This window comes from Camarhynchus parvulus, chromosome 2 (genome assembly GCF_901933205.1).
Source record: "Camarhynchus parvulus chromosome 2, STF_HiC, whole genome shotgun sequence".
Classification (NCBI taxonomy): domain Eukaryota; kingdom Metazoa; phylum Chordata; class Aves; order Passeriformes; family Thraupidae; genus Camarhynchus; species Camarhynchus parvulus.
In genome coordinates this window covers 129,201,011-129,228,999 of record NC_044572.1, presented here as the reverse complement: position 1 = coordinate 129,228,999, position 27,989 = coordinate 129,201,011, and the positions used below count along the sequence as shown (strand labels likewise).

General features: G+C 38.6%; 1 protein-coding gene across 1 annotated transcript in view; it reads right to left on the bottom strand.

The window, feature by feature from the left end:
- CPQ (carboxypeptidase Q) overlaps positions 1-27,989 on the bottom strand; it is a 147,059-nt gene that overhangs the window by 36,665 nt on the left and 82,405 nt on the right. Inside the window, exons 5-6 of the mRNA XM_030968341.1 lie at positions 16,976-17,087; positions 2,621-2,712 (exon numbers count right to left, since the gene is read on the bottom strand). Coding sequence (XP_030824201.1) covers positions 2,621-2,712; positions 16,976-17,087 — 204 coding nt within the window. The remainder of the gene's footprint in view (positions 1-2,620; positions 2,713-16,975; positions 17,088-27,989) is intronic.

The following is a 27,989-nucleotide window of genomic DNA, read 5'->3' as shown; positions in this document are numbered from 1 at the left end:
CTAGAGCTTTTGACCAACAAATATGGCAGCTCTTACATTCTCATAAAGCTCTGAACATCTAATATACCCCATCACTTGCTTTAATAATCAGAAATTATAATACTGGGATCTAGAGAAAAACTTGAGTGCTATAAATAATGCTATTACATGGGGATACGTGTTAATTATTGGCACCATAGTAAAACCACTATGCTTCTATCTCAGTTATTTCTGCAGTAACTTATCCACTTTCTAGCAGTGACAACCTACAATGATGGATGAGGAAGAAGGACCTGAACTTAAATTCAAAGAAATAATAAATAAGTGACAAAAATAAGAGCATCTGTACTTGTCCAGTACTATATTGTCTTCATTTCTTCTCCCTTGACACATTTCCACTGACATGAGGAGGTAATTTACTATGCCAAGGAAATCCATGTCTGCCTGTGCTGAATTACTGCATTCATATTTCTACTTGTTTGTATCGAACTAAACTTCGTAAGTCCAGCGATGTAGATGAGTCATACAGGCTGTCTTTCATTTTACAAGGCATCTTTAAATACCACTCTTATTTAACTTGTACTCATTACCATCAGCAAGCAATGTGTGTGCCATACTATCCTAATTGCCAGAAATTTGAGCAAGTAAATCATTAAAAGGTTATTTTTCATGCTAAATTTAATGTAGAGTATTAATCAACTTTATTTCATTATTATGAGTAATGCAACGTCCTATGGTCAAATCGATTTATAATTATGCCAGATCACATGGCAGGGGGGAAACAAGAACAACAAACAACAGACGGATGTCATTTCTGCTTAAATTCTCCATGTAAATTACAAACTGTTAAGTCAGACAGGGCTTTCTTTGCAGAGCACAACATCCAGATGGAATCTCATCAGCAGAGCAAGAACTGAGACACATCTTTGTCTCAACATTTTAAAAGCAAAGTAACCAAATATCTTGCAAGCAACCTCCAGCCTGCTTTATATTTCCCTATTTGATCCTTAGGTCTGCTTTTTGGTATTATTTCTGAATAGAAATCTTTGAGACAACAGTGAAACAAAGCCATTTTGGAAAAAGATGAGACACACATGAGACAATTTCATGTGTTGCTGACATCACCACCATAGGATGGATCTTATTGTCTAAAATGGACATCTACAGAGGTAAACCTCTGATATTTCTGATAAGTGGTGTGTACAGACCATCCTTCCAGCTCCTCCAAAATGCAGTTCTGTACATAAGAAGCATCTCTTTCATATGCTACTTATTCCAGAATATTTTATTCTAGTTTAATCCTGTTGAATATCAGAGTACCAGTGGTAAATTCAGAATCCTTAACCTATACTAAACTGCAATCTGTCACCTCCCTGAAGCTGAGAAAGCAAACTCTTGGGTATCTCTTCCAAAATAAATAACAACGCTGAGTTATTCCTGTAATTTGGAGATACAAGGAGGTACAACATTATGCATGGGTATTTAAATATACTTCTTGGCAATATTAAACTAGTTAGTGGGAAATATTTGATTGTTCATCAATTAGTCAGAAAACTCTAACTGCTCTAAACCTATCTCTGACAACTCTATTCCAGATGCAAGTTGATCTAATTTGGTTCATCACAATGAATTTGATTCAAATTAAGGTTTTCATTTATTTGTTCTGATAGGTTGCTTAGCATTAAAAAATGCTCTTAAGAATTGCTTGCAAGTCTGCTTTCATGCTGTTGTAGAAAAGGTAACTTCCTAGGCACATTTGCATTCACCTTGCCTCTGCCTTGGATGTATTAGCCATTGTTGAGGGTTATACTACTTAATTAGGGAGAAGAATAAAAGATTACTTTAGAATAGTTATACAGGTATAAACTATTCTGTATATTCTATTATACATTATTATTCATATAATATAAGGTATAATTATTCAAGCATAATTTTTCTGTGGAAAAAAAACCCAAACACACACATATATTCCAAAGACTCATCTCCAAAATAGTTTTGGCAACTGCCCTTTATCTCATGATGTATTTTGAAATGGCAGCTGTTGGCAGGAGAGACAGATGTTATGTTTTTATCCTCATAGCCATAAGTCATAGAGCTTGTGTGTTCTTTGCATTACCAGAAATCAACCTTTTAGGACGTTCCAGATCCCACAAAACTTACAATTGGTAAGTACATTACAGACTACACACTATCAAGATAAGGTAGAAAATACTTTTCTTTGTATTATTTTATGTTTTACATTGTAAAATATTATGGGAAAATGCAATGAAGCAGAAATACATAAGGCAAACAAAATTTATTTGTATTGCAAACATATGTGGACCATTCATCATTCATTCTCAGAAGGTTAGCTATGTTTGAAAGCTATGACAGATATCATAATGAAATATCTGTTTCAGAACACTTTTCTGACAAAGTATCTTAGGTCAAGTGGAACATGCACGTGTGGTTGCATGGCTTACTGTTAAATGTGAAATTAGGTTTATATTTATGATTAAAACCAGAAAATATACTTTCAGGCAGAACTGGGATCACCGGTTTTGGTGAGATATTAAACTGCACATCTTGACAAAAATAGTAGTCAAGTCATAAGACTAAGGAGAAAAGCACTGTCAAGAAAATGGTGAAAAGACACATTTACCTTGTGTAACTGATAGTATTGCTTGGCACCGACTCCTCCTTGCTCTTCTCCTGTCCATAGCACCAAGCGCAGTGTTCTTTTTGGACGAAGTCCTAAAACACAGTTTTTAATATTGTTTTTAGAATTAAATACAGATATATTTTGAGCATTTTTTGCATTGGTCTCCAGCATCCATTGGAGGAAAAGCCTGTATTTCCACAAACCAAACACAACCTATATCAAGTGTGGGTTTTTCTGTGAAAGACTGGGGTGTGGGGAGAGAACCCACAGGAGGAAGAATTGGGCAGTTGAGGCACTGCTGCCCCTTGTAGTAGCACAAGAGAAGCACATTTCAGGGACATACTGAAAGCATCTGGAAACTACACCAGAAAGTAACTGCCTTGATAGATTTCTGAAACATGTGCTGCTGTCATTGGGGTGGTCTGCAATAAGTAATACATATCCGCCTGTAGCAGATCCAAATCAAATTTTCATGAAAACTACCATTGCTTTGTCATGGTTAATTTATAACAATTAATTGAAAATGAGCTGCTGGATTTTTATGAGAAATGTTTATCCATTTCAAGAACTGAGGGGCTATGTAATATCGTTTTGCTTTTTATCAGAGAAATGAAAAGCAGCAATCTGTACTCTGGAACCTGAAAGAGTCAGCTGCTGAATGTATGCACGACTTTCTGAAACAAGGCAAACATGAAGCTATTTTCTATTTTGCTATGGTAGCTCAATCAGAAAGATAAGTTCTCAGATATATTTTGAAGCCCTTTCTGCAATAGAAGAACTGATCAGATAGAAGTTGCTTCCCTCTATTTATTTGGTTGTTTCTATTCATAAATTAATACATTGAAAGAAACTTGAGAGCATGGAAGAGCAAACAGATAAAGAAAAAATTGTTCTCTGTGCAGTGGAATGCTAATTATGTTAGAGAAAAAATAAAGAAAAAACATGAGAAGATTATCACAAGTGATAAAGTACCACACACACTATGGTGCTGAAGAGAAATAATATCAGGATCACTGTCAAAACTTATTTCATTTCCTAACTGAAATGGATGAAGACTGCCAATAGACTTGACCTTCATTAATTTTTTTCTTTTGACACAATGAATATGATCTGCACATTTCTTCTTGAAACTACATGCTACCAATCCTCCAAACTGAAGGCGGAATATAGAAGGAATACCCCAAATCTGAACAAAAGAGCTTGGATTTTCCAATATTTCATAAAGAAGTGCAAACAAGTTTGAAGGTGTATTTTCTGAATGTTGATCTGCTGACTGTAAACAGAAAGGCTGTCAAACTTCATTACTTTAAAGACAACCTTCTGCACACCTCCCAGTAGATTCCCTGCTCTCCTAAATCACAACAGTAAAGGATTAGCTTCCTTTGCTTTTCAAATTAGTCAGATGGCTTATGAGGCAAATCTGAGATAATAAAATAGCTCCCAATTTGAAGTCAGAAAGATTTAAGCCCAAAATAACCCCAAATATGTCAGCAGCTTGGTTAGAAGAGGTGGCTGTAAAAAAGAAGTGCTGGTATAAAACATAGAGGCCAGTGCTGCAGCATGGTTCCAGCAGCACCGCAGTTTAAGTGGAAAAAGGAGGTTTATTTGTCATATCACAAAATGCAAAGTGAAGTCCAATCTCCAGCCCACCACACCAAGCCTGTGAGTATAGATTTGGTAAGAAACGCTCAAGACAGGGAAGCAGCATCTCCTGGCTCCTCCCAGGCAAAAATCAAGCTGCTTTAGTCTGCCACTGCTGCCCTTAGGGGGACTTGGGCCAGTGATCAGGACATTCTCATGGTTGGCTCAGATGAGCTGTAACCTCAGCTCCTCCTCTCCAGGGGCTGGAGATGATCTCAGCTTACTTGTGACATTTGAGACAAAAAGACATTTGAGATTCTTATGGCTCCCCCCCACCCCATCCCCAGCCCATCATTGCATCTGTCCATTGAAGCTGGGGAAATAAAAAAGCCCTGCTGAGCTTTGGTCTCTCCAGTCTGGGACGTGGTGTATCAGCTCTTCCTATCTCATAGATCCCTGTCAGCAAATTCATTTGTGTGTTCTACTGAAATTAAATGGGCAACTTGAAAAAAATAAAAATACATAAGCTGTGGAGGCAGTTATTTTAAATACAAACAAAGTCTACAGAGGAAAATTTAATTTCCTCATTATCTTAATCTGAAAGCCATAACTATTTATCTACCTGTTATTAAAAACAGAGCTAATCTGACCAAAGAACAGCAAACAAATCCAGTATCCAGAAGTAAAATTGCTGAGAATATTCTCAATGCATGTTTTTATTAGGAAAAAAAATGAAGTACTGTATTCAATTTACAAAAGTTTTTCAAAGTAAGTTTAACTACTTTGGTTGGCTTCTTAAAAACCACTGGTTCCTCAGCAAGGTATCAGCTGCACAAAATCAGAAGTCTTTCAGATCGCAGCCCAAATATATATATTGAAGAGACAGGATAAAATAGCAATTGGGCTAGGAAACTGTTTTATAATGGGTGCAACGTATTGAGGGATGGGTAGGCAATTTTAAATGAAGGAAAACTGTTATACAAATGAAATTGTGCCTCTTTCCTTGTTATCTGAATAAATGACTTATTACATAGTATTAAAAATAAAGAGGCTATCAGAAGAAAAAACATACAGATGAATTTCTAAATCTCCACAGTGTTTTAGAAAAATGTATTATCTTTTTTCTCCCTTCAGCCTTGCCCTTAACTGAAATAAAATCATAGTTTACCACAAAAGAACATTTTGGTGATCAGCCTCTATATTCTTATCTCAAGCATAAAAGATACTGTGGGCATGTGGAATCACAAATGAAATAACATCGATATGGTCAATCTATGACTAAGGATACATCTGCGGCAAGCACAGCAGGACACCTGCTCTATTACACTCCCTCTGTGCTGGAGTGGCTGCTATCCTTTCCTTCTCCTTGGGTACCACAAACACTTCAGTCATACCAATGTGCAGGGCTTATTGACTCTATTTTCTGTTTCTTTTAAATCATCATAGATTGCCCACATTCATAGATAACAGCAGCAAGACCTGAATTTTATGTCCTACATGTCTTGCTCATGCTTGACAGAATTGAGACATTCCAACATAGCAAAACTGAAATGTAACATTTTGTACATGTAGAGACAAATCATAATGGCCTGTTACATGCAAAGGAAAAAATAAACCCACTTCATTCTCAATATAGTCTACAAGTCAGGAAGGAAAACTTGAATCATCTTTCTAAAATCAAAATAGAGATCAGTACTATAAACACAAAATTTCCTTCAGTAACTATTTTCCTACTTTATAAACATAAATCCTTACTGATGGGGAGGATCAGAAAGATAAAATATTTTCTAAGAAGACAGTGTGTAGATTGCTAACAGGCTTCTTCAATGTCATTTTAAGACTGACCAGCTTACAAAACCATAAAAAGCATTCCACCTTTGTAAAAACAGATATTTTCCCTGCAAATCAAGGCACTGGGATCACACACAAGCAAATCAAATAGCTGTTCAGCTTATATGAGGCATACAAGCAAAATGCAAATGGATGTGAGTAGATTAACAGGTGTCAAGGTTTAACCTCAGCTGGCAGCCAAGCCCCTCACAGCCGCTTGCTCATTCCCTCACCAACGGGATAAGGGAGAAAATCAGGGGGATAAAAGCTAAAAAACTCATGTGTTGAGATAAAGACAATTTAATAGGGAAAGCAAAAGCTGTACACAGAAGCAAAGCAAAACAAGGAAGTAATGCATTCCTAAGACCCTGCATAAATGGCCTAGAAAAGCCATTTTAGCCTAGAAAAGGAGAGGCCTTGAGCATAAAGCAGAATAAATTGCACTGCCAATCAAGGGAGGTGATTCTGCCCTCTACTTCCCCTGGTGAGACCCCACCTGGAGTGCTGCATCCAGCCCTGAAGTCCTCAGCACAGGGAAGACATGGACATGTTTAAGTGGGTCCAGGGGAGGGTCACAAAGATGATCAGATGGATGGAACTTCTCTCCTATGAGGAAAGGCTGAGACTAGAGAAGGCTCCATGGAGACCTTAGAGGAGCCTTCCAGTAACTAAGAGGAATTAACAAGAAATAAGGACAGACTTTTTAGCAGGGCCCGTGACAATAAGGACAAGGAGCAAAGGTTTTAAACTAAAGGAGGGTAGATTCAGATTAGATCTAAGGAAATGCTTTTTACAGTGAGGGAGGGCAGTGAAACATGGTCACAGGTTGCCCAGAGAGATTGTAGATGCCCCATCCCTGGAGAAATTCAAGGTCAGATGCAACATGCTCTGGGCAACCTGATCAAGTTGAAGCAGTTCCTGTTCATTATAGGGGTGTTGGACTAAATGACCTTTAATGATGTTTTTCAACCCAAACTATTCTCTATGTTCTCTTACTCCCTAAGTCACTAATGTACTTGCTTTAGGCGCTACTAGGGAGGTATATACAGATGTATCATCCTTAAACATTGTCCTCTGCTGTGCTGAACATACATGGGCTATGGCCTTTTCTGCATTGTTACCCTGTGGCTTTTAGTTTCTTTAAAAGGTATTTATACAAAAATATTTATAAGTATTTATACAGAAAACATCAAGATACATAATGATGTTGCTGACATTCTTTAAATTCTTATTACACTCCCTACCTTTTTCAAGTTTGGAGCTGATTGGACATAGGGGATTTACTGTGTGTCTTTAGATGGGATATTTCTATCATGCATGCACTTCTCATAAAATACCTGGAATTTCCATTTCTGCCACAGCATAAAATAAAAATAAAACCGGTACTCCACATTTTGCTAAAGATAAGAACTCATCATCAAAAACAGTGGTACAATCTGCTAATACCTGATTTATGTATCCTGTGGTATGGGCAAGGAAGAGAAAAAGCTCTTACTGCTAGCAACCTGTTTCCCTGCCTAATTTCAAAGAATATACATACAGAAATAAACTGTAATCAATAGGATGATAGTAATAACACAGTTAATTGAAGATGTCCAGACTTTTTCCTCTGAAGATCTAGAAGAAATCTCCATTCTAAACCAGAAGTACTTTGGCTTTCACTCTTGTTAGAAACACAGCTCTCTATGGTTTAAACAATTGAGCTCAGTACTTGAGCAGAAAAGTGCCTGTGTATTCATTTATTTAAGAAGAAATTGTTTTTTTAATTGAGTGACAAATAATGATTTCACAGAGAAAATCGCAGAATCATAGAATGGTTTGGGTTGGAAGGGACATTAGAGATCATTTAGTTCTAACGTCCCTGCCATGGGCAGGGACATTTCGCTGGGTCAGGTTGCCGAGAGCTCCATCCAGCCTGGCCTTAAACCCTTGCAGAGACAGGGCATTTGCAACTTCTCTGTGCACCTGTGCCAGTGCCTCACCATCCTCACCATCTCACCCAAGGAATTTGGATTCCTTCCAAACATCTAATCTAAACCTCCTCTCTAAGTTTGAAGCCATTGCCCCTTGCCCTGTCACTACATGCTCTTCTAAATAGACTCTCCTCATCTTTCTTGTGCACTTCCTTCAGGTACTGGAAGGCCACAACCAAGTCATCCCTAAGCCTTCTCTTCTCCAGGCTGAACAACTGCAATTCCCTCAGCCTTTCCTCACAGGAGAGGCGCTCTGTCCTTGTAATCATCTTCAGGGCCCTCCTCTGCACTTACCCCAGCAGGTCCACATCCTTCTTATCCTGGGGTCCTCAGAGCTGGATGCAGCACAGGTGGGGTCTCACAAGGGGAGACCAGAGAGGCAGAATCCCCTCTCTCACCCTGCTGGCCACGTTGTTTTGAATGCAGCCCAGGACATATTTGGCTTTCTAGGCTGTAAGTGCACATTGCCAGGTGTCATGTCCACCCTCTCACCAATCAGTACCCTCAAGTTCTTCTTCGTAGAGCTTCAAAGTTAAAAGCTTCCAAAAACAAGGCAAAGAACAGCTGAAAAAACCCCTTTTAGTACTACTTAAACCTTGATTATAACATATTTCTAATTCCCCAGTGAGGCTCAAATTAGACATGGGAAACAGCTTTCAGCTTCAGAAACTGTCTTTCTTTTCTTCTTAAACCAGTCTAATGCAGCACAGTCTCCTTGATTTTTGTCTGTTGATAGCTTCTTTTTGTGGCACTGAGGACAAAGCACTGCAAAAAATAGCACTGGGAAGCAAGAAAACCTCTGAGTGTTGAAAGTCTGGAGTAAGGAGAGATGAGGTCTGGAGCAGAAGAGATGAAGCACTGCAGGAAGAAGACAGAAAATGGTCAGGTCTGTGGCTGGGGAGGGGAAATCAAAGTGATGAGCCAAGCCGGATGCTGCAGCTCAGTCTCGCCTGGGGCTGTCAGCTTGCTCAGAAACATGTTTTGGGGCTTGAGAGGACACGACTGCCACTGGCACAGACTGTGAGCAGCGGTTTGCACAGGCTCTTCAAAGAGGGCACAGGGGCAAGGCAGTGCCCAAGATGAGCCAGCCTAGGGAAAGACTGGATTTGCAGAGCACCGGCAGCCTTAACAGCAGCGCAGCAAGACACTGAGATTACACAAGCAATTTTCTTTTTCTGTTTTTAGGGAGGCTGATGATCTTATGACAGAAGGGCAGATTTACAGAAGAGTGGAGAAGGGAAATGGGAGAGGTTTTAGGTAAGATTTATTTTTAAAAAGCAATGCAATATCCAAGAGGAAATGTCAAGGAAGGAGCTGGCTATCCAAGACTGGAGGGGAAATCTGTGAATGATTTGCAAGTCTAGTAACTAAAAATAATATGGATTAAGCCCTTTGACTGGGGGGGGGGCGGTGAGGGAGAGAAGAGGGAAGCCAAGCCCAGAGCCTGGTGCTTATGGGCTGCAAGTCAGGCAACAACAGTGCCAGAGAGAGGGTATCTCTGTGGACACCTTCCTGCCACCTGGCAGCACAGCTGAGGGGCACTTCAGATGAGACGTACTGCCAAATGTACTTGTCTGCACATGGGGTTTTAAACTAAGAACTGTTTTGTGTAGTGTCATGAAGCCAAATCATGTGTACCAAAATAAAAGAGGGGAAAAAGAAAAAAAGGAGAAGAAAAGGAAACACAAACTTGCCTGTGTAAAAAAGCCAAGTGCAGAGTCAGCAGAGAACTCCTCCACCCCATGCCTTGCTCTGGTCCTGTAAACATGTTCTCCGAGTCCCGCAAAAGGAATAAGACACTGTCCACATTTAAAACACACTTTATTCCTCCTCAGGAACACATTCTTCCTTAAGGGTACGTGTGATCTCACAAAATTGTGGAGCAGAAAATGCAATGCGGGGCCCACTCCCACACTCTATGGGATTACAAATATCAGGCATGGTGTGATCATAACGAGAGGTGGGTCTGAATTCTGCCTCTGCTGTCCCGCTCTTTGGATCAGAAAACAAATCTGTTAGGCTATTCTGAGAGCTGATGAGTCAGAAAATGAAACAGGCATGCTTCTGTCTCCATACTGAAAATTTATACCTTAAAAAAAAGACAGTAAGGACAAGATGCCCCTTACTTCATTTGGGAAGGATTTCAGCACTTCACCACATCAACCACGTTAGAGACTTGAAAAACAAAACCAATAACACACAACAGCTAGCATTGTCAAGTTTTAAAAGATTTTTATAGATAATCAAAGCTACAATTTTTTCTTTAATTTTCTGAGTAAATTAAATCTTTCAGAGAAGCAGCAGTCCACAAGACAAAGAGCAAAATTGCTATGGAGGCCTGTATATCTAAATTTACCATCAGACTAGCAATGTTTTATGTTTGTAGTCACCCCTCTGCTATGTCAACACAGTATGAAAATTGAAGATTTAAGTACTTGCTAAATATGCACTCAACCAAATGTTAAAATGAAGGAATAAATGTATTTGTAGTGTAACAGCATATGCAGATATTTCATACCAAGAAGATTTAACAGAATTGAAAATGTGAAGGTCAGAATAAAACACTCAGCCTTGGGAAAGTGAAAAGAATGTAAGAACAAGAAGTTAATATCAGGCATATTTGATTAAAGAAAAAAAGAAACTGTAAAAGTAGTCATTTAGAAACTGTAAAAGTGGTAATTTAATTATGCTTCACAACATATCTCCTAGACTGCAAATGACACCACTACAAGAAATTCAGAAAAATGTTTAACAAAATATTTTGCAAGCATGTTAAAATTGCATTTATTTGACTTCAATTAAGCTAGCAGAAAAGGAATTACTCTGGTGATCATGTTTTTAATAAAACATATCTTTAGTCCTCATATATTAGCCAGTGAATTTGGACTGGAGAAATGTAGCCTCATACAAAGACTACAGTGAACTGTACAAAAATCTGTCTAATGGTTTTCCAGTTACATTAGTCATGGGTATAATTCAAATGAGAGTTACAATTTCAATTTTAAATAAGTTTTAAGGGGGAAAAACTGTCTAATCAACTGCTTATGAGTAATAATAACTCAATTAGTACCTTAAAATTCTTACATGCATTGTTTTAAAAACATTTCTGTAGTTTTCTGTGTCTTTTTGCTATAAAGCAGTAATTTGGTTGTGCCAGATTCGTGTCTACATCTACAGGAAAGCTGATTTATGAAGCCCCAGTTAGCTTAATTCTGGCAAATAGACAAAGAAGAGAAATGGCTCCTATCATCTATCACCATACATTTCTCCCTTTTTCATATTTCATCATCGTCTAGGAATGCAGGAAAGCTGTGTAAAAGGTGTGATGACTGGGATTAGATTTTGTCAACAATCATTCTTCCTTCATCAAGCTACTCTAGCAGCTATCTAGCTTCATCACTATCCTACCCTGGCTGTGAAAGAGGAAAATGTTCCCTGTTCATCTGCTTGAGTGCTGGTATTCACTGGCTCTGGCAGCTCCCCATAGCAAGTGTTTTCCTACATGGAAGAACAGGACTCTCAGAAGCACTTTGAGGCACAGTCCAAGCAGAGATTTCCTGGTCTGAGGCAGTAGGCAGACATGACCGAACATGAGCTCAGTGTACAACACAACAGCACGAGCAGGGAAATGTTCACTCTGCATCCCAACCCACCACTGTGGTGGTCTTTGGAGTGCAGCCTTTCCTGGAGTCTGCAGTGACCACTTCAGTGGAGGCAGGGGTTCAGACAGCATTCACTGGCAACTCCTTACACTGGCTGCAGTTCAAGCAATTGAAGAGAAAGAGGAAAAGTTTGTCATTTGACAAATTCACAGCTCAGCCATTGACTTCTGAAGATGTCCCCAGATTGAGCAGCAGCTCATGGACAGGTATGCACCTCTGGGCTTGGCAGGGCACCAAGAGTTGGCTAGCAATGAAGCAAGAGAGACCCAAACCCAGGCAGGAAAAGGTAGAAAACACATTTCTTGAACAAGGAAAGAGAGCTTATGGGTAAATGTTGCTGAAAGAAACCTGGGATGTGCACATAGAACCTGCTGACTGCTTGATTCCTCCTGTCCTAGCAGAGATGGGACTCTGAATACAAACTAGACTGTAGTGTCAAGTAACACACCCCATCAGTTTCCACTCTCAACAGGAAAAAAGTCGATTCCAGATGTTTTAATAAAAAAAGACATAACAATTATCGTTTCTGAAGTTTTTCAGATGAAAGCACTGAAATTCATCTACCAAAATCAACTGGATTTCCAACACCAGCAGCCTCCCTACTGCTGTTCGGAGACTTAAAATACTGTGTTTGGAAATACGACACTGCCATACAAGCACATTCTGAAGATCTTTCTCTATTATTGTTATTATTCAGTTCCTTCAAGCTCCCTTTAGGGATGAAAAGCCCACATTTCCAGCACTAGAGTGTGAGGTGGCTTTGGCAGGGCTGGAGGAGGGCAGAACACCTGCAGGCTCAGCTGGGAAATGCCCCCCAGCCAAGCAGTGTGGGAGCCCAGCTGGATTAGGAGCAAAAAGGCAGGCACTGACTAAAGCTCTGAATCCACTGGACACATACTAGCTGCTTCTTGCTCAAATACCAAGTGCAGAAGTATGACCCCCGAGCAAGAAGAGCTGCAGGCTTGAAATGGTGGGAAAGGAGGACAAATATCTCCTCCACAGAAAATGACAACCAACATCCAAAGTAGGATCAAGTCCTGCAAACTGTCCAACCAATGACAAAATATGGCAGCAAAATAAATTTTGTGTGATTTTATGGTGATGTTCTATGTGTAGCTGCTTATTTAGTCTTTTATCTCACCTTGTGTGAGAGAGGGACATGAGAAGCTGTGTTTCAAACAACCCCAGAGGACTAACTGGACCAACATGAAAATGATGAGGCAAATGGCATTGGCCAGCTCCAAAGATGCTCTTCCTTGCACATAAACTAACAAACTAACAAAAGTTTAGAATTATAAATGGAACCTGAAAACAAGTTGGGTTTGAGATTTCTAGGCTGTAATTAGCAGCACAGCTGTTGTTCTGTAAAACTAGAAAACTGCAATTTGCTTGAGTGCTGTCTCCTACAGCTTCCAAAAGCCCTCATCACACTACATTACAGCTCATCCAACACCCCATGGATTCCCTCAGCTTAATGATGGGAACCTGTTAGCCCTTCCTCTCTAAAACACCTCCAGTGTCTTCCCATCATCTCTTAATTACCCCAAATAACGCTCTCAATACTGCCATGGAGATATTTGCAATCTATCACACAGAGTTTGCAGACAGATTAAAAGGAAATAGACTGGTGATTACCACAATGCTACATGTGTTCTGGTAACCAGGTGTTTGCCATCTTTAAGAAAAGAATAAAAGTGCCTTCTTCCTGCCTCTCCTTAGGTGGGACGTAAATGCACTTGCCCATCTCTCCTCAGTCACCTATTTGAAGAGTACATCAAAACTTCCTTTTCTAAATATTTTTATGTCTCCATCAAAATTAGTTAAAATAGATCAAAAGATTAAAGCCTGCAGAGGGCTGGGCAGGGCAGCTGCTGCCAGACATTGCAGAAGACAAACTGCACGTTGCACAAGTTCACTGCCATGGACACTTTGCCTGCAAGTGGAGAAGAGTAATTTCTTAAGCATCAGAAATCCTCAGCTAATCACAACAGCCGTGGCTTCCCTGAAGGATAGGGAGTTTACCAGTTCAGACCAGTTCACAAACTGCCTCAGTGACTCTAAAAACATCTTTATTCCCAGTAAAGGGAATAAGGAGTAATAACCAGCGGAAATGTTCATGTTTCTTCACATAAACAACTTCTGTGGAAACATTTCCAGTTCTTCCTTTTTTAAGCACATCAGCCATGAAGCAGCTTGTCACAGATCTTGCCTATCAGTGGCATATGTAAGCTTCAAGAATTTAACTCATGCTTTTCTTTCCTTTTTGCTTCATTGCACTTCATTATTAATGGTGAGAAAAGACCCCTTTGAACACCAATAGTCAGTATGACCATTACTTAGTGAATTTTTCTGAGATTAGCTACCAGCAAAGCAAGCAGCCGTGAGAGTTTAGTTCATACAAAGAACCTGATATGGATGCACTAGGGAAAATGCTTCTTTTTACTCTGGTCAGGAGATGTCTACAGCCAGCATGGCACCAACAGGTGCACAGGCTGGTACTGAAGTTTACTATACACTGCTGAAGGGGATGTTTTGAGAGTGAAATTGCAGCTGCACAGAAAACATAGAAAGATTCACCTTGTTGAAATGTAGCCATCTAGAAGTTGATATTTGCTCTGAATTTGCTGCCTGTGCTTCCTCCCTGAAGATGGATGAGAGGGAACGGCACCACCAGCAGGTACCCCCTTCCCCTCATCCCACTGTAGGAAGATGAGCAGAGAGATATTACAGCTATTAGAAGCAAAGTATTCAGACAGACTGAAACTTTGCACTTGTTAGCTCTTCTATTTTCCAGAGATAACTGAATGGTTATAACTTTAAACAGTGTTCAAAAACTACAGCAGACCACAACTGGCCCTATGCTTTTAAGGTACTACTCTTCTGAAATGTATACATGGAATTTTATATCAATAAAATATTTTCATTCCATTCTCTGCTAATATAATGCGGAACAGTTTCAGTTCAGTCTGACTTTCATGTAGTTGCCTTTTCCACCAAAAGAAACAACATTCATGTGAAGCCAAAATGGAAATGGAAAAAAAAATGCTACCAAATATTTGAAGACTATGTAAAACTACTTCAGATTGTGCTGGTCTGGTACTTGTCCTTGTAGGGAGTGTGTAACTATTATGGTGTCTGGAAAGCTAGAAAACCCAAAAGTAAAACAAAACTAAAAGAAAAAAATATACCAATATAGCACAAAAATTGCCACCTCAATTAAAAATAAAGCTAACACAGAAGATTCAGGAAATATGAGGAAGTATAAAGGTCAATACATTAAGTAACTGATTTACTTAAAAATAAAAGCAAGAACTCTTAAAAAAATTTACTTGAGGCAAGAAAGCAAACTGTATTGCTTAAAATAAAATCTTACCATCTTATACCATAATTTTAATGATTTTTCAAGTATTAATTTCATGTATTTGGTCTTAAGCCAATAGCTATTAAATGGTTTTGGGAGGAGGCTATGTTGAAAGTATGGAAGTGCATTTAAACTATAATATTCTTCAAGTGTTACATGAAATTTTCAGAATCCAAATTAACAGGCATAATTTGTGTCTTGTCCATAAGTCATGTCCAAGGGTCACAGTGATATCATGATGAAATGTTATTAGACCATCACTGAAAACCCTGCTTTAATAGTGCAATAGTATTTTGCTTTCATTAACCCAAAGGACCATGGCAGAAGTACTGGTGTTATTTCTTACTGCACAATATAAATTAATATACTGCACAATATAAATAAATATTCTAGAAATCATATTTCAGAATGTTCATTTCAGCTTGAGGATCATATCACCACAGCTGTAAGATCAGTTATACTCTGGTAAATGCTGACACAGTTTAATGGCTACACAATGCACCATAGCTTCAAGACTCCCTGGACACAGTAAAAAATTTCTACACGTGCATAGAGTCAACTGAGCTGTCTTATCTTCATTTCAAATGTATTTGGTGAACTAGTGTGAGACTTAATTTATCAGCGTGCAAAGGAATATCAAACAAAGTCTCCACAGTGCAAAACACAATGCTCATTCAAAACACAATCTATGGAATTTATTTTAAATAAAAGTCATTAATTTGTTTCTCACACAATCTTCACATTTTTTTTTATTTTGCTGTCCTCTTTTTTTTTCTTCTTTTTTTGGTCAGATTTTAAATACAAAAGATATTAAATCTGCATTAACCAGTCTACTATGGAGGTCAGTTTGTGAAAGGCCCCTTGTTTACCTACAGCTATGAAGACCCAGAAGTCCTCTCCCAGCCTTGTGTTCCTGCAGAACACTGGTACAAAGAGAAGGGCAGAACACAACAGCTGTCCAGAGCAGAGGACATCAGCAAAGGCTCCAGCATTTCCCAGCTGAGAGAACAGCATTTCACCACAGGTTGCACAGCAAACATACAGGCTGCTACCAGAGGAAATCAAATATTTAAACAGAAGAAAGTGATGCATTTAAGTCATGTGTGAAGGGAAACCCAGTGAATAAAAATTATACAATGCCACCACAAACTTGCCCTTAAGAAACCCACAACAGTTTATTTTGAATGGAATAGAGTACCCAACACAGCAGAATAACTTTCTTGTCCTTGAAGGTGGAAAGAACACAGCCAATTTTTCCGAGCATCATAAAAAAATAAATTAAAAAACACTGAAAGAAGGAGTACACTTGGATTCCTTGTAGAAGAATCCTATTTAGTTTGCTTTTAAAAGACCAAAAAATTTAAACAGGCACACTTTGTTTTGGTTACAGATTGATAATCCAATCATTCCAAAGCTGGGAAATTGAGAGATTAGAGGTTCAAACAATACAAAATAAAGGAACAGGAACTCACAGGGATGTCTGATGTTCATGACTGCAGTATGCAAGCAGCTATTCACATGACAGAGCTTGTCTACAAAGAGCTCTTCAAGAAAGACTGAGACTGTTGAAGTGCATTAACTCCTTCCACTGGGAAGCAGGGAAAGGTAGTTTTTTGTTTAAAAGCTGCCAGGGCAGGAGCAGCAGTGGATTTTAGTTTCTAATTAATACGTTGGGCATTCCTCTTGACCATGAGTTACAGTTGTGGAAAAAGGGAATAAGGAGGAAAAATAGATTCCATGTGATGTAGGAGGAAAAGCGTCCTTGGATATTAACTCAACAATCTAAAAAGTCTGTTTTGAACTAGTTTTTTTATACTAGTTTTAGTATAGTGACAATATTAATATTTGTGCTCAGAGACATAGAAAAAATAGAAAATCCAGTTTAGGCATCATACAAAATGTCCTGGAAATGTAATGCATTAAAAATATTTTAAAATTAAAGATTTACCCAGATCCTTAATGAGTGATAATGCTTCCCATGATATAAATACTCCACCACCATCATCCATAGCTCCCTGCCCAACGTCCCAGCTGTCCAGATGTCCACTGACCAACACAACCTGGAAAAATTGTTATGAGAAGACATGAAAACACTGAATCAGAAAATTCTGTTTAGCATTTAAGCATTTTAATGATCTTGTCACAAAGTTGGCATTTTCATTCAGAACAGGAGGAAAGAAATATTTCAAATAAAATTAAACATTGTTCTCTAGTTGCTGAATATTAATCTGGGATTCTACTACTTTAAACCAGGGAAACTAGATAAGCTGTGAGAAATGTTTAAATGAAAGGTTTTATCTCGTACATTACGGAAGTGCATACTTTCCACTGATGCAGGACTACTACACTGCTGACTGGTGAAATTTTCTTTCCTATTCCATCTGTTTAAGCCCTTAGGCATGAAATTTGATTAATCCTATTTTTGGGTGCATAAGGAAAAAATATGAACTTAGACTGAAGCATTCCCAGAGGTTTTTGTTTTATTATATATCTATGGTGCTTGTCACAGAGGACCTCTCATTTATTACCGGATCCCCTATGTGCTACAACAATGACAAGATATTTTACAGTTTATTAGTCATGAGGATATTTTAAAACACGGTAGCAAGTCCCAGATGGGTTTTCTGCAAAGAAGGTTTTGTGACTACAGTAGAGAATGGTAGTATGGGCATCTCCAGAAACATCTACTTGCAGATCTGAACCCTTCAAATGTTGACAAGTAGCATCAGACAAATACCACAAGTGTGACAGTTCCCCAGCTGGGCCTTGAGATGAAGGGCTGATGGATGTATGATTACAATGGAAAGGTCAAGGAGGGACAAAAACTGAGCCAAGCAGGCAGTGTGGGAAAATGGTACAACAGCACAAAACCAAGAGCAGGGTGTGTTCAACTCAGCAGTAAGGAAAAACTGAAGGAGACCTTGGAGCATCCACCTGTGTTCTGCTCAGAACTGGCCATACACAAAGGGATGCTTCCCACTCTCAGGTTAGCTAATGTCAAGCAAGTCTCAGAGTTGTGGGATAAAGAAAAATGTAAAAAATATTAATTCTTTCTTCCACCTTCTTCTCCCTAAGGGATGAGGATCTCCTGGCATATTATCTCATCTACCATTCATCACTGGACAACTAGTCTAGCACTGTAAATGAGAACATAATGCATTTTCCTGTTGTAACTCCTGGGGGGCAAGAGTCTATGCTGTAAGGTATGCAGTAAACATTGCAAGGAAGTAACTTGGAGCACAAACATGAAAATCTCTATTTTCTTCTTCATGTCAGATAAATAGTGTTTTCACTGGTTATTAAAATTAATGAACTATCATGGCAAGATAAAAAGTATCATCACAAAAATTATCACTCATCATACATCAGAGTTTTTTCATCTAACCAAGCACAAACTCAGGTAACATAACTGAAATACCCATAGTATTAAACAAAAGTCATGAAAAGGTAATAATCATACCAACTGAACTGCCATGGGTCCAACCAGAATGCACCAAACCCCTTTAAATTTAGAAAAAAGAGTGTGAGATCTTTATAAATGTGTGTGTTACAAGAAACAGAACAGTCATGCCTTAGAAGCAGAAAAAGCTTTTGATCAAAATCTGAAGAACAGCTTACTCTTTCCTTCTCATGTGTCAACTCCCTTTTCTGGTCATCCAGCCTTAACATGTGTTTGCTTTCCAGCACAGACTCATTTTCTTGGTAGAAAATAGACATGCTGCAATCTTTATTCCAAAAGTCCCCTCCTTCAAAAGTGCTTAAATTTGGATGGATGGCCCCTCTGTAAAAGTCTCAGAATTTCTCAGGGGTATTCCTGTGATTTTGTGATTTAACGTCATGACCTTCAAAGGGCCAACACAAAAGATTGCAAGCAGCACATTTTCCAGGGACACTGCCCTGCAGTAGAAGTACTTAATAGCAACATAGCTTGAAACCAGATCATCTGAGAAAAGCAATACCAGCTTTGGAGGCAATGTTCCTGAAATGAGAGAAGAGAAATGCTCACTGTGACTGTTCTTTTTGCTTTCTTCTAAGGGAGGACTGTGCACATGTTCACACTTGCTGGTAGTGAGGGCAATGCATGAATGAATTCTGCTCTGTGTTCTGTTCATTCCTGAACGTGCAGCCTCACTGCAGCCTGCCTATGCAGGGGAGAGCTCAAACACCACCACACTTTGCAGCCGACTGATGCAGATTCAATACAGTCCACTCAATAAGGAATCCACAAATAATAATATTTTTTTAAAAGAACAGAAAAGGCTCTGAGTGAAAACACAATTTTCTGTAGTATAAAGGACGTCTATTCCAAAGCTTCAAAACTACCATGTGGTTTCTTTGTTCTTAAAGCAAAAATTGGTTTTAAGAAAATAACTATTTTGTCTCCTGGGAAACAGAGCTTCAAGATTAAGTGAATTTTTTAGAACAAGTTTGTAAAGTCATTGAGAAACAACTAAGTTTACAATAGGATGCCTTTTCTTTAACAGTGAAAGAATACATCACTAACGCTGTTCCCCGGGAGCAATCTCAACAGTGTCTGAGAGGGAATTACTCCTCATTTCTGTGGAACAACACATATTGCAACAGCAGGAAATTCTGAATCAGAAGAAGGTGGTGTAATCTCATTTGGGATTACAGACTCCAATTGTAAAGCTTCTTCACCAACTCCAGAACATTACACCAAAACAGATCAAAGTTCAAGTGGATTGAGAAAGTCGGTTAATTTTATGGATGAACTTCAACTTAAATTTACTGAAGCTGTTGCCAAGAGCAATTACATAAATACAAACATTGTACCTCTATGTGAAAGTTTCTTCAAAACAGTTGTTTTTTTCAAACTATGATGTTTTTGTAGCAGCTGCTGAAATGAAAGTTTCACTGATCATGCTGATAGCCATAGACATTCTTAAAATAAGACACAGTTATAAAATAACAAAACCCACTTTGTTTATCTTGGTCTTTAAGTAGATGGAATGTGTCTCAGCAATCAATGGAAATATTTCTGAAATTCAGTCTAAACCACTATATTGTTTAAAGTAATATTATAAAATAATAGCATTATAATACTCTGTATAGGTGAGCTAATAACAAAGGCAGTTAAATCTATCAAGGACATATGATTATTGCATTTTCCATGTTGCTTTCAAAGCTGTTATGTGATTCTCAGCTCCAAATCTACACAGACACTAATAATTTATATAAAACAACCCTATAGAAATGCCAGAAGAACACAAGCATGGCAAAGCAATGCTTGTAAGTATCTGTAAGTATAAGTATTTGTTTTAAATATGCAGAGAAACCACAAGCAACTATACAGGACAGTACAAATACAGCAATACATATTTGCCAAATTGATTAAAAATAAATTCGGAGTAAGACAGCTTGCATGCAACATGACAATTTAAGATTAATCTTTCTTAGTCTATTTCCTTCTGCATGAGCATGATGATTTCTATAGGCTGCCTTTAGGTCATGTGCAGCATTTCAATCAAGCATATTGAAATATTTTGAAAAAAATTAATATTCTAAACACAAGAAAATTAGGATGAGGAACCACACATTCACATATATGTGCATATGTCATCCTTTTCTAAGCAGGATGGTTTATGCCACTAAAAAATAATCTCCCATCCCATATGTAGTCACATAGGCCAATTGCATTTGTCATGCAACAACTTCATAAAATGCAGGTGAACCACCTTCTGCTTGATTAAAAAGAATTTTAAGAAATGTCTATCCCAGTTTTAGTTAAAGCAAAGGCTTCTTTCTATGCAACCTTAGAGATCATAAATATGAAACATTAGGAAAGAACTACAGGCAACATTTTCAATCACTTCATTTAATCTAGAATAACATTTGTATTAAGTTTTGAAAAACACCATGCAGAGGTATTTCATGTCCCTGAGAGAGATGTGTATCAGGTAATGCAAGAGTAATGGAAGAGCAATGATTCTTCATCTTTGCTTTCATGGATGAAGAAGACTTCATGGGTGGAGGTTTGGGTTCACAGAATAGGATCTTTATTGAATGAATCTGCCCATCAAAACATTTCTCTTAGAAAAGCATAGCAATAACTTTCAATATTCAAAACACTGAAAAGTACTTTTCTTTACATCTTCCTTCAGCAGACAGTGAAAGATAAAAGAGCACCTTAACTTGCAAGAGGACAGCAAACTTAAACAAGTATCACATACACAAAGAATCACATAACCACAGAATCACGGAATCACAGAACCAGTAAGTTTGGAAAAGACCTTTGAGATCATCAAGTCCAACTTATGACCAAATTCCACCATGTCAACTATACTATGGCACTAAATGCCACCTCCAGTCTTTTCTTAGGCACCTCCAGGGACAGTGACTCCACCACCTCCCTGGAGAAGCCCATTCCAATCACCCCTTCTGTGAAGAAATTCCTCCTAACATCCAACTTAAATATTCCCCTGTGCAGCTTAAGACTGTGCTATCTTGTTCTTGCTGGTTGCCTGGAAGAAGAGACAAAACCTACCTGCCTACACCTTCCTTTTAGGCAGTTGCAGAGAATAAGGTCTCCCTTGAGCCTCTCTTTCTTCAGGCTAAACCCCAGGTCGCTCAGCCACTTGTCATGGGACTTGTGCTCTAGCCCCTTCACCAGCCTTGTTGCTCTTCTCTGGACATGCTCCAGCACCTCAACATCCTTCCTAAATTGAGGGGCCCAGAACTGGACACAGCACTCAAGGTGGGGCCTGACCAGTGAGTGCCCAGTAAAGGGGAAGAACGACTTCCCTGGTCCTGCTGGCCACACTATTCCTGACACAGGCCAGGATGCCCTTGGCTGCCTTGGCCACCTGGGCACACACTGGCTCATGTTCAGCTGTTGTCAATCAGCACCCCCAGGTCCCTTCCTGCCTGGCCCCTGTCCAGGCACTCCATCCCCAGCCAGTAGTGCTGCATGGGGTATGACCAAGAGCTAAACAGGATATTAGAACCAGATCAAGCATCTTTAGTCACGACACATCCAAACCCCATGCATCTGTATGCCAAAACACCAAGCTTAAACAGGGAAATCCTCTAGACTGTAACTCAGGTTCTTTTCAACTCTTCATGTACATTTTTAGCCAAATAATGCTAGAAGTTAGTTGTTTCCTCAGGCAACAAAGGTTTACAGTGCTCCCATCCAGTTCACAATTACCTGGAAACCCATTAAAAACATTTCTATTCAAATTTTTGTGGTTCGTTTTCTCCAGTTTGCTTCCAAGTAAGTCCATCTGAAATTCTAAGTACCAAAACAAGATTTTACGTTATTTAACTAGATATTTTCCTTGCATGAACCCTCTGCCAGTGCAGGGGTATTTCTGCAATACTTACCTTAAACATATAAGCAGCATATGAAGTTGATTTGTGTTTGGACCAAAATCAGAAGAAAACAGAAGTCAGATATGAATTAGCACCCCAAATTTAATCCAATTTAAAAATTGCCTATAATTTCTCTCTTTCCCCACATACTCATTACTCATTTTTATTCTCACAAACATTCTCTCACTTCACAATTTCCTATTCTCTCTAGTCCAAATAAAATTAATGGCACTAAGTAAAACATGACTAAAAAACTCTTAATCTCAGCTTCTCTAGATAGAAGAACCCAGCACCAAATTCAGGTCTGTGCTCCTAAGCATAAGGGAATACATTTTTAGTAATTTACACATTTGGATAGCATTACAGCTATGAACAGCCAGATGGCTTCAGTTTATAAGGACTGTGTTAACAGCATGAGAATAAAGGAAAAAAGAAAGGCAGCATATCATGTACCTAAGTAGTAGGCATATAAAACAGCTGGCAGGACTAAATTTAAGCCCATCATGCTTAACTTGCTTTCAAAACTATGACTAAATAAAGTCTTCATATACATAGATTTACAAATATAAAGTAGTAAATATGGCATGGCAATTTTAGGATGTATTAGTATCATCCACAGTAGTAGCTTCCAAATATATTTGGGAAAATGGCAACCAAGCAATAGCATTTCTGCTCCTTATCCACATAGCAAAGCTGGCACCAGTATTCACAGCATCCTTCCTTAAAGCACTTCTTAATCTGTAGACTATATTTCCTTTCCCCCTTCTTATGGGGGCTTTTTTTGCCCTGACTCATTCTCTTCCTACTCCACCTCAAACCTTTCTCTGTTCAAGTCACACAGCAAAACAAATGCAACTCTTCCTACTTGATATTTTGCGTCCAGGCAGAGCTTCATTCCTGTATGCAAACCAACATTCCTCAAGTTTTAAAATATTTATAATAGTTATTTAATTTGTGTCATGCAGCAAGATTCTGTAAATCAGTCCCTTGGCTTTTCCACCAAAGGCCTTCCGAAACCTAAACAATCTGAATTTGTAATCCTGTGTGCTGTAGCACCACACTGACTGCAGCAAACACATCACACATCATCTTCCATTCTGGAATCCAACCCAGCTCTTCCAAGAGCAGGATAAATACTTGACCAAAACTTCTCAAGCACTGCATTATAAAGATAACCATTTAAACAGTTTTTGATGGGACACTGTGTTTTGTATACACTATCATTATTCAAGCTCAGCATTTCAACATTTGAGGAAGACAAGATGACAAAGCTGAGTGCCCATCAGCAACACAGAGTACTGAGTACTGTAACATAGTACACATGGCATGGGATTGGAGCTAAACTAACGTGCAAGGTAAGATATACACATAATGCATATATTTTAATATAAACTCTCCTGTATTTTAAGTTGTGTGGGGCATTGCTACCAGAAGAAAAATACTTTGTCCAGTAATGCTTAAACACAAGCCTACTCTACTATGTGTAATTTTATCAACTTCAACAGCTAAATTCAAGCATGGAGGTGTGTCAGAGATATTCAGTTGTAAAAAAACTTACTTGATTAAAACTCTTTATGACAGTCTACTCTGGCCATTCTCCAAATATTTGTTTTGGGCTACAAAGATTTGTGTGTGTTTGTACTTGCCTTTAAGAAAACATTAACTGCCCCCAGTTAAACTGCAATTAGATTAAATCATGCCCTACACGTAAATCAGGAACATCATCACATTTAGTTGATTTTATTTTGTATATATAAGGATATTTCTTCAAATTAGTTTTAGCTTTGGTGTCCAAATAATATGACTTCACTGAACAACTCCTTTTATTAGATTTTACACACATTAGGAATGGTTTTTAAATAATCAGTCTAGCTGTCTCAACTAATTTACAGTCCTAAAGATAGTTCAGAAGGAAAAAAAAATTATTAAAACAACAACTGTCTTTTCTACTTAATATGCAGTGTATTAAGTCTTAACTTCCAGGCTTCTGATTAAATGACAGATCTGCACATGAAACAGAAGTGACTCAGTCACACAAGAATCCAACCCTATTATTGCTAAAAATCTGATTAACCTTCAAAGAGCCCCTGTGTCACAACATACAGTAAACTCTATAAAGCTGAATTGCTACTTTGTAGAAGTGATTGAAACTAAAGTGTTCTTGGAAAGTACTGCAATCAAACCTCCCTGTTTAAAGTGAATCTCAAAACCACTGAGTAGTTAATAACTACTAGTAGTAAATGAGCTGGTATCATTTATAGCATGTATGACAGTGAAGGAGAAAATTAGTCTGAAAAGAAATTATTGCTGATAAGGGAATTGTAGTAAAGGTAACAAGACATAGAAACTATATGAGCATTCAAAAGATAACCAAGTATTGAAATGACAACCACTTTCAGATTAAATGTTGGATTTTAAGACTTAGAATTTCCATATTTAAGTCCTCCAGCAGCTTTTATTTCCTATTCCTGAGCTGTGACATTTCAGAAATAATACCACTCTTCATAATACTCTATTTTGAAAATAAGGATATAAAATTACATATTTCGACCCACTTCTATAGGTTTTAAGAGGAAAAATTGTAACAGTAACTACTTCTAAACAAAATCAGGTATCACTGAAATATCATTTACCCTTGCATAAAGAAGATGTTGTATCTGCTTTTTGATAGTTCAAAGATCAGCAAAGAATCTCTGCAATACCCCGGTAGGAAAGCTAAAATGGCATCTGAGTTGATGTGAAGAGAGAAGCTCTCTTTTTTCTACACTTACCAAAGGAAGACTTCCCATACATATATAGTAGATAATTTGTATAATCTAGAGTATATATTTATATATTTTTCACTTCAGGGATATAAAGGATTCCACATTATTACAGATCTAGCAATGTCCCCAAATGTTCTATCTCTGAAATTCCTCTTTTTCAGATATCAAAACTAATCTCAGTGAAAATAAACACTAATATCCAATACTACTTCTTTTGCTGAAGCATTTACAAAGCCTACTTGTACCCAGTGATACCAGGCATTACTAGGAACAGCAGAGCGCTGTAAGAGAGGAGGCTTAAAAACTAACACTTATGTCCCTGTGCAGACAGCAGGCATTGGAGAAAACTTGAGGTTGGAAAGGACTTCTGACTGTGCATTGATTTCCATATCCTGCTTGCAGCAGGATCACCTTGTATCTGATCAGTTAGAGTTTTGTCCAGTCAAGTTCTGAAATGTTTCACATTAAAAATACTATAACTTCTCTGGAAAAACTGTTTCAGTGTTTACCCTTAGGAAAATATTTTTTCTAATACCCATTATAACACAAACCTTTTTTTAAAAATGTGCCCTGCTGGTCTGTCACTGCAGCATTCAAAAGTCAAACTGGATTTTGAATGCTGTCAGCTGACAAGCCTGCCTTGTGAGCCACACCTCCAGATGCTTTTATTATTCACCACTACCAACTGAACACAAGGAAGTTTTTGCATCTTACTACCCCCTGGTCCCTCACCATTACACATACTAAAAGGAGTTCTGATAATGTAATCCATTCTCCCAGAAGTGTCCCACTTCTACCTTCACAATGACCTATCAGAACTAGCAATGCCACTTGTCCTTGTTTCTTTATAGTGGATAGTGCCTCCAGACCTTTCTGCTGTGGTAGCTAAGACTTCTTTCTCTCACAGTTCACAGGCCTGTGTTCCCAGCCTGTGACAGGCTTTTCTGATCTTTCCCTCTTACCCCACAAATCCTGGCATAGGTTAGGCTCCTGCCATGTCCTCCATGTCCAAAGGATTTCATTGTCTAGTATGCTAAAACACTCAATTAGTCTTTTATTTGATTACTATAACCCTTTTTTATTTTTATGGCTTATCCTACGTTCCTGGCACCCGCACAAGTTTTCTCAGAATTTTGCTGAGATTATCCTCTTATTAGTTACAGGGTTTTTTCTAAGATTTTCATTATTCACTACTGATTTTTTTAATCTGCATGTAACATTTTCTCTTTCCCATACATGTCGCTTCTAAAATGTACAATAAATGTCTCAATGCAGCACTAACTTCAGGCATTCCCAGAACTGCAAAAACCCACCATGGAATAAATACATGAGGGAGATGCTGTGTTAGACCTGGTAATTACAAACAAGGAAGAACTGATTGGAAATGCAGTGAAGGTCTGCAGTAAACATAAGATGGTGGGGCTCAGGATCCTGAGAAGAAGGAGTAAGGCAAATGGCAGGATGTGAGCTCTGGTCTAGTGGAAAGTAGTGTTTAGCCTGTTCAATGACCTGTTTGTAAGAATCCAATGGGAGACAGAGCTGGAGAGAAAAAAGAGTCCAGGAGAGCTGGCTGTGTTTCAAGGATCATGCTGGGGACCAGCTGGAAAGCAGCTTGGCAGAGAAAGGAGCTCAGGGTCCTGGTGGACAGCTAATTGACCAGGAGCCAGCAGTGTGCCTGTGCCATAAACAAGGCCAACGGCACCCAAGCTGCACCAGGCAGAGTGCTGCTTGTGGACTAAGGAGGGTGATCCTTCCCCACCACTCAGCACTGGAGAGACACATCTTACACATTTTTGAGACACATCTGTGTGCTGTGTCCAACTTGGAGCTCCCCAGAACAAGAAAGACATGTCTACATTGGACCAGAGACATGATGGAGGTGTCACCAAAACTGCACAAAAACCAAAAACTCTCCAACAACATCTTTTCAGTGTTAGAGAATTCAGGCATTAGTGTATTCTGGCCAGGATGTTGTTCTTACCAGGATGTGCAACAGAAATAATTTCATCCACACATGCCCAGGTTGTTCAGTGAAAATCATTCTATCACACGTGGTTCTTTACCAGATTTTTCAACATTTATACATACAAACCCAAAGCAATTCTCTGGTTCAATGTTCATTGGTGGTCCCAAATTACACAATTCTTAATATTTCGGTTCCTATTGATCCCTTCACCTTTGATGATAATTTGGTCCTCCTTCTTTGGCTCTTTTATTAATTTTTCCCAGACCAAGTGTCTCCAACACACCAGGCGATGATGTTCAAGGGTAATCTTTGTTAATGGTCACTTGTTTCTTGTGCATCTTCTGGCAACTCCCAGTCCATTGAGGTGTTAGGCTTACCAGGCCTCACCCGGGGAAGAGAGTCTTTTGAAAAGAAACTTCAATACCCTTCTCCCTGTGCAAAGATGAACAAACCCCTGACTAAAGTTAGTTTAAAAAAAATTAAAAATTGGATAATTTCCAACAAAGGCAACAGAGAGCTGAGATTGGAGAAGAAAAGGCTTCAGGATCTCATCAAAGGCTTCAGGATCTCATCTCTCATTCTTGGTGGCAGATGTAAACAAGAGGGAGACAGACTCCTGTCAGCAGTGCCAACTTACAGAACAGGAGGCATCACACAGAAACTGAAATAGAAGAAATTCCACTTAAAAATAAAAAAACCTTTTTTGCTACAAGGGCTGTAGAACATTGAAACTTCTGTCCAGAGATTCTGTGGGGTATCTGTCCTTGAAGATATTCAAGACCCAAGCCCTACACAGCCAGCTCTAGCTGACACAGCTTTGAGCACAGGGTCAGGCTCTGTGATCTCCTGAGGTCACCTTTTGTAATTATGACACTGATTCCAGAAAGACTAATTCACAT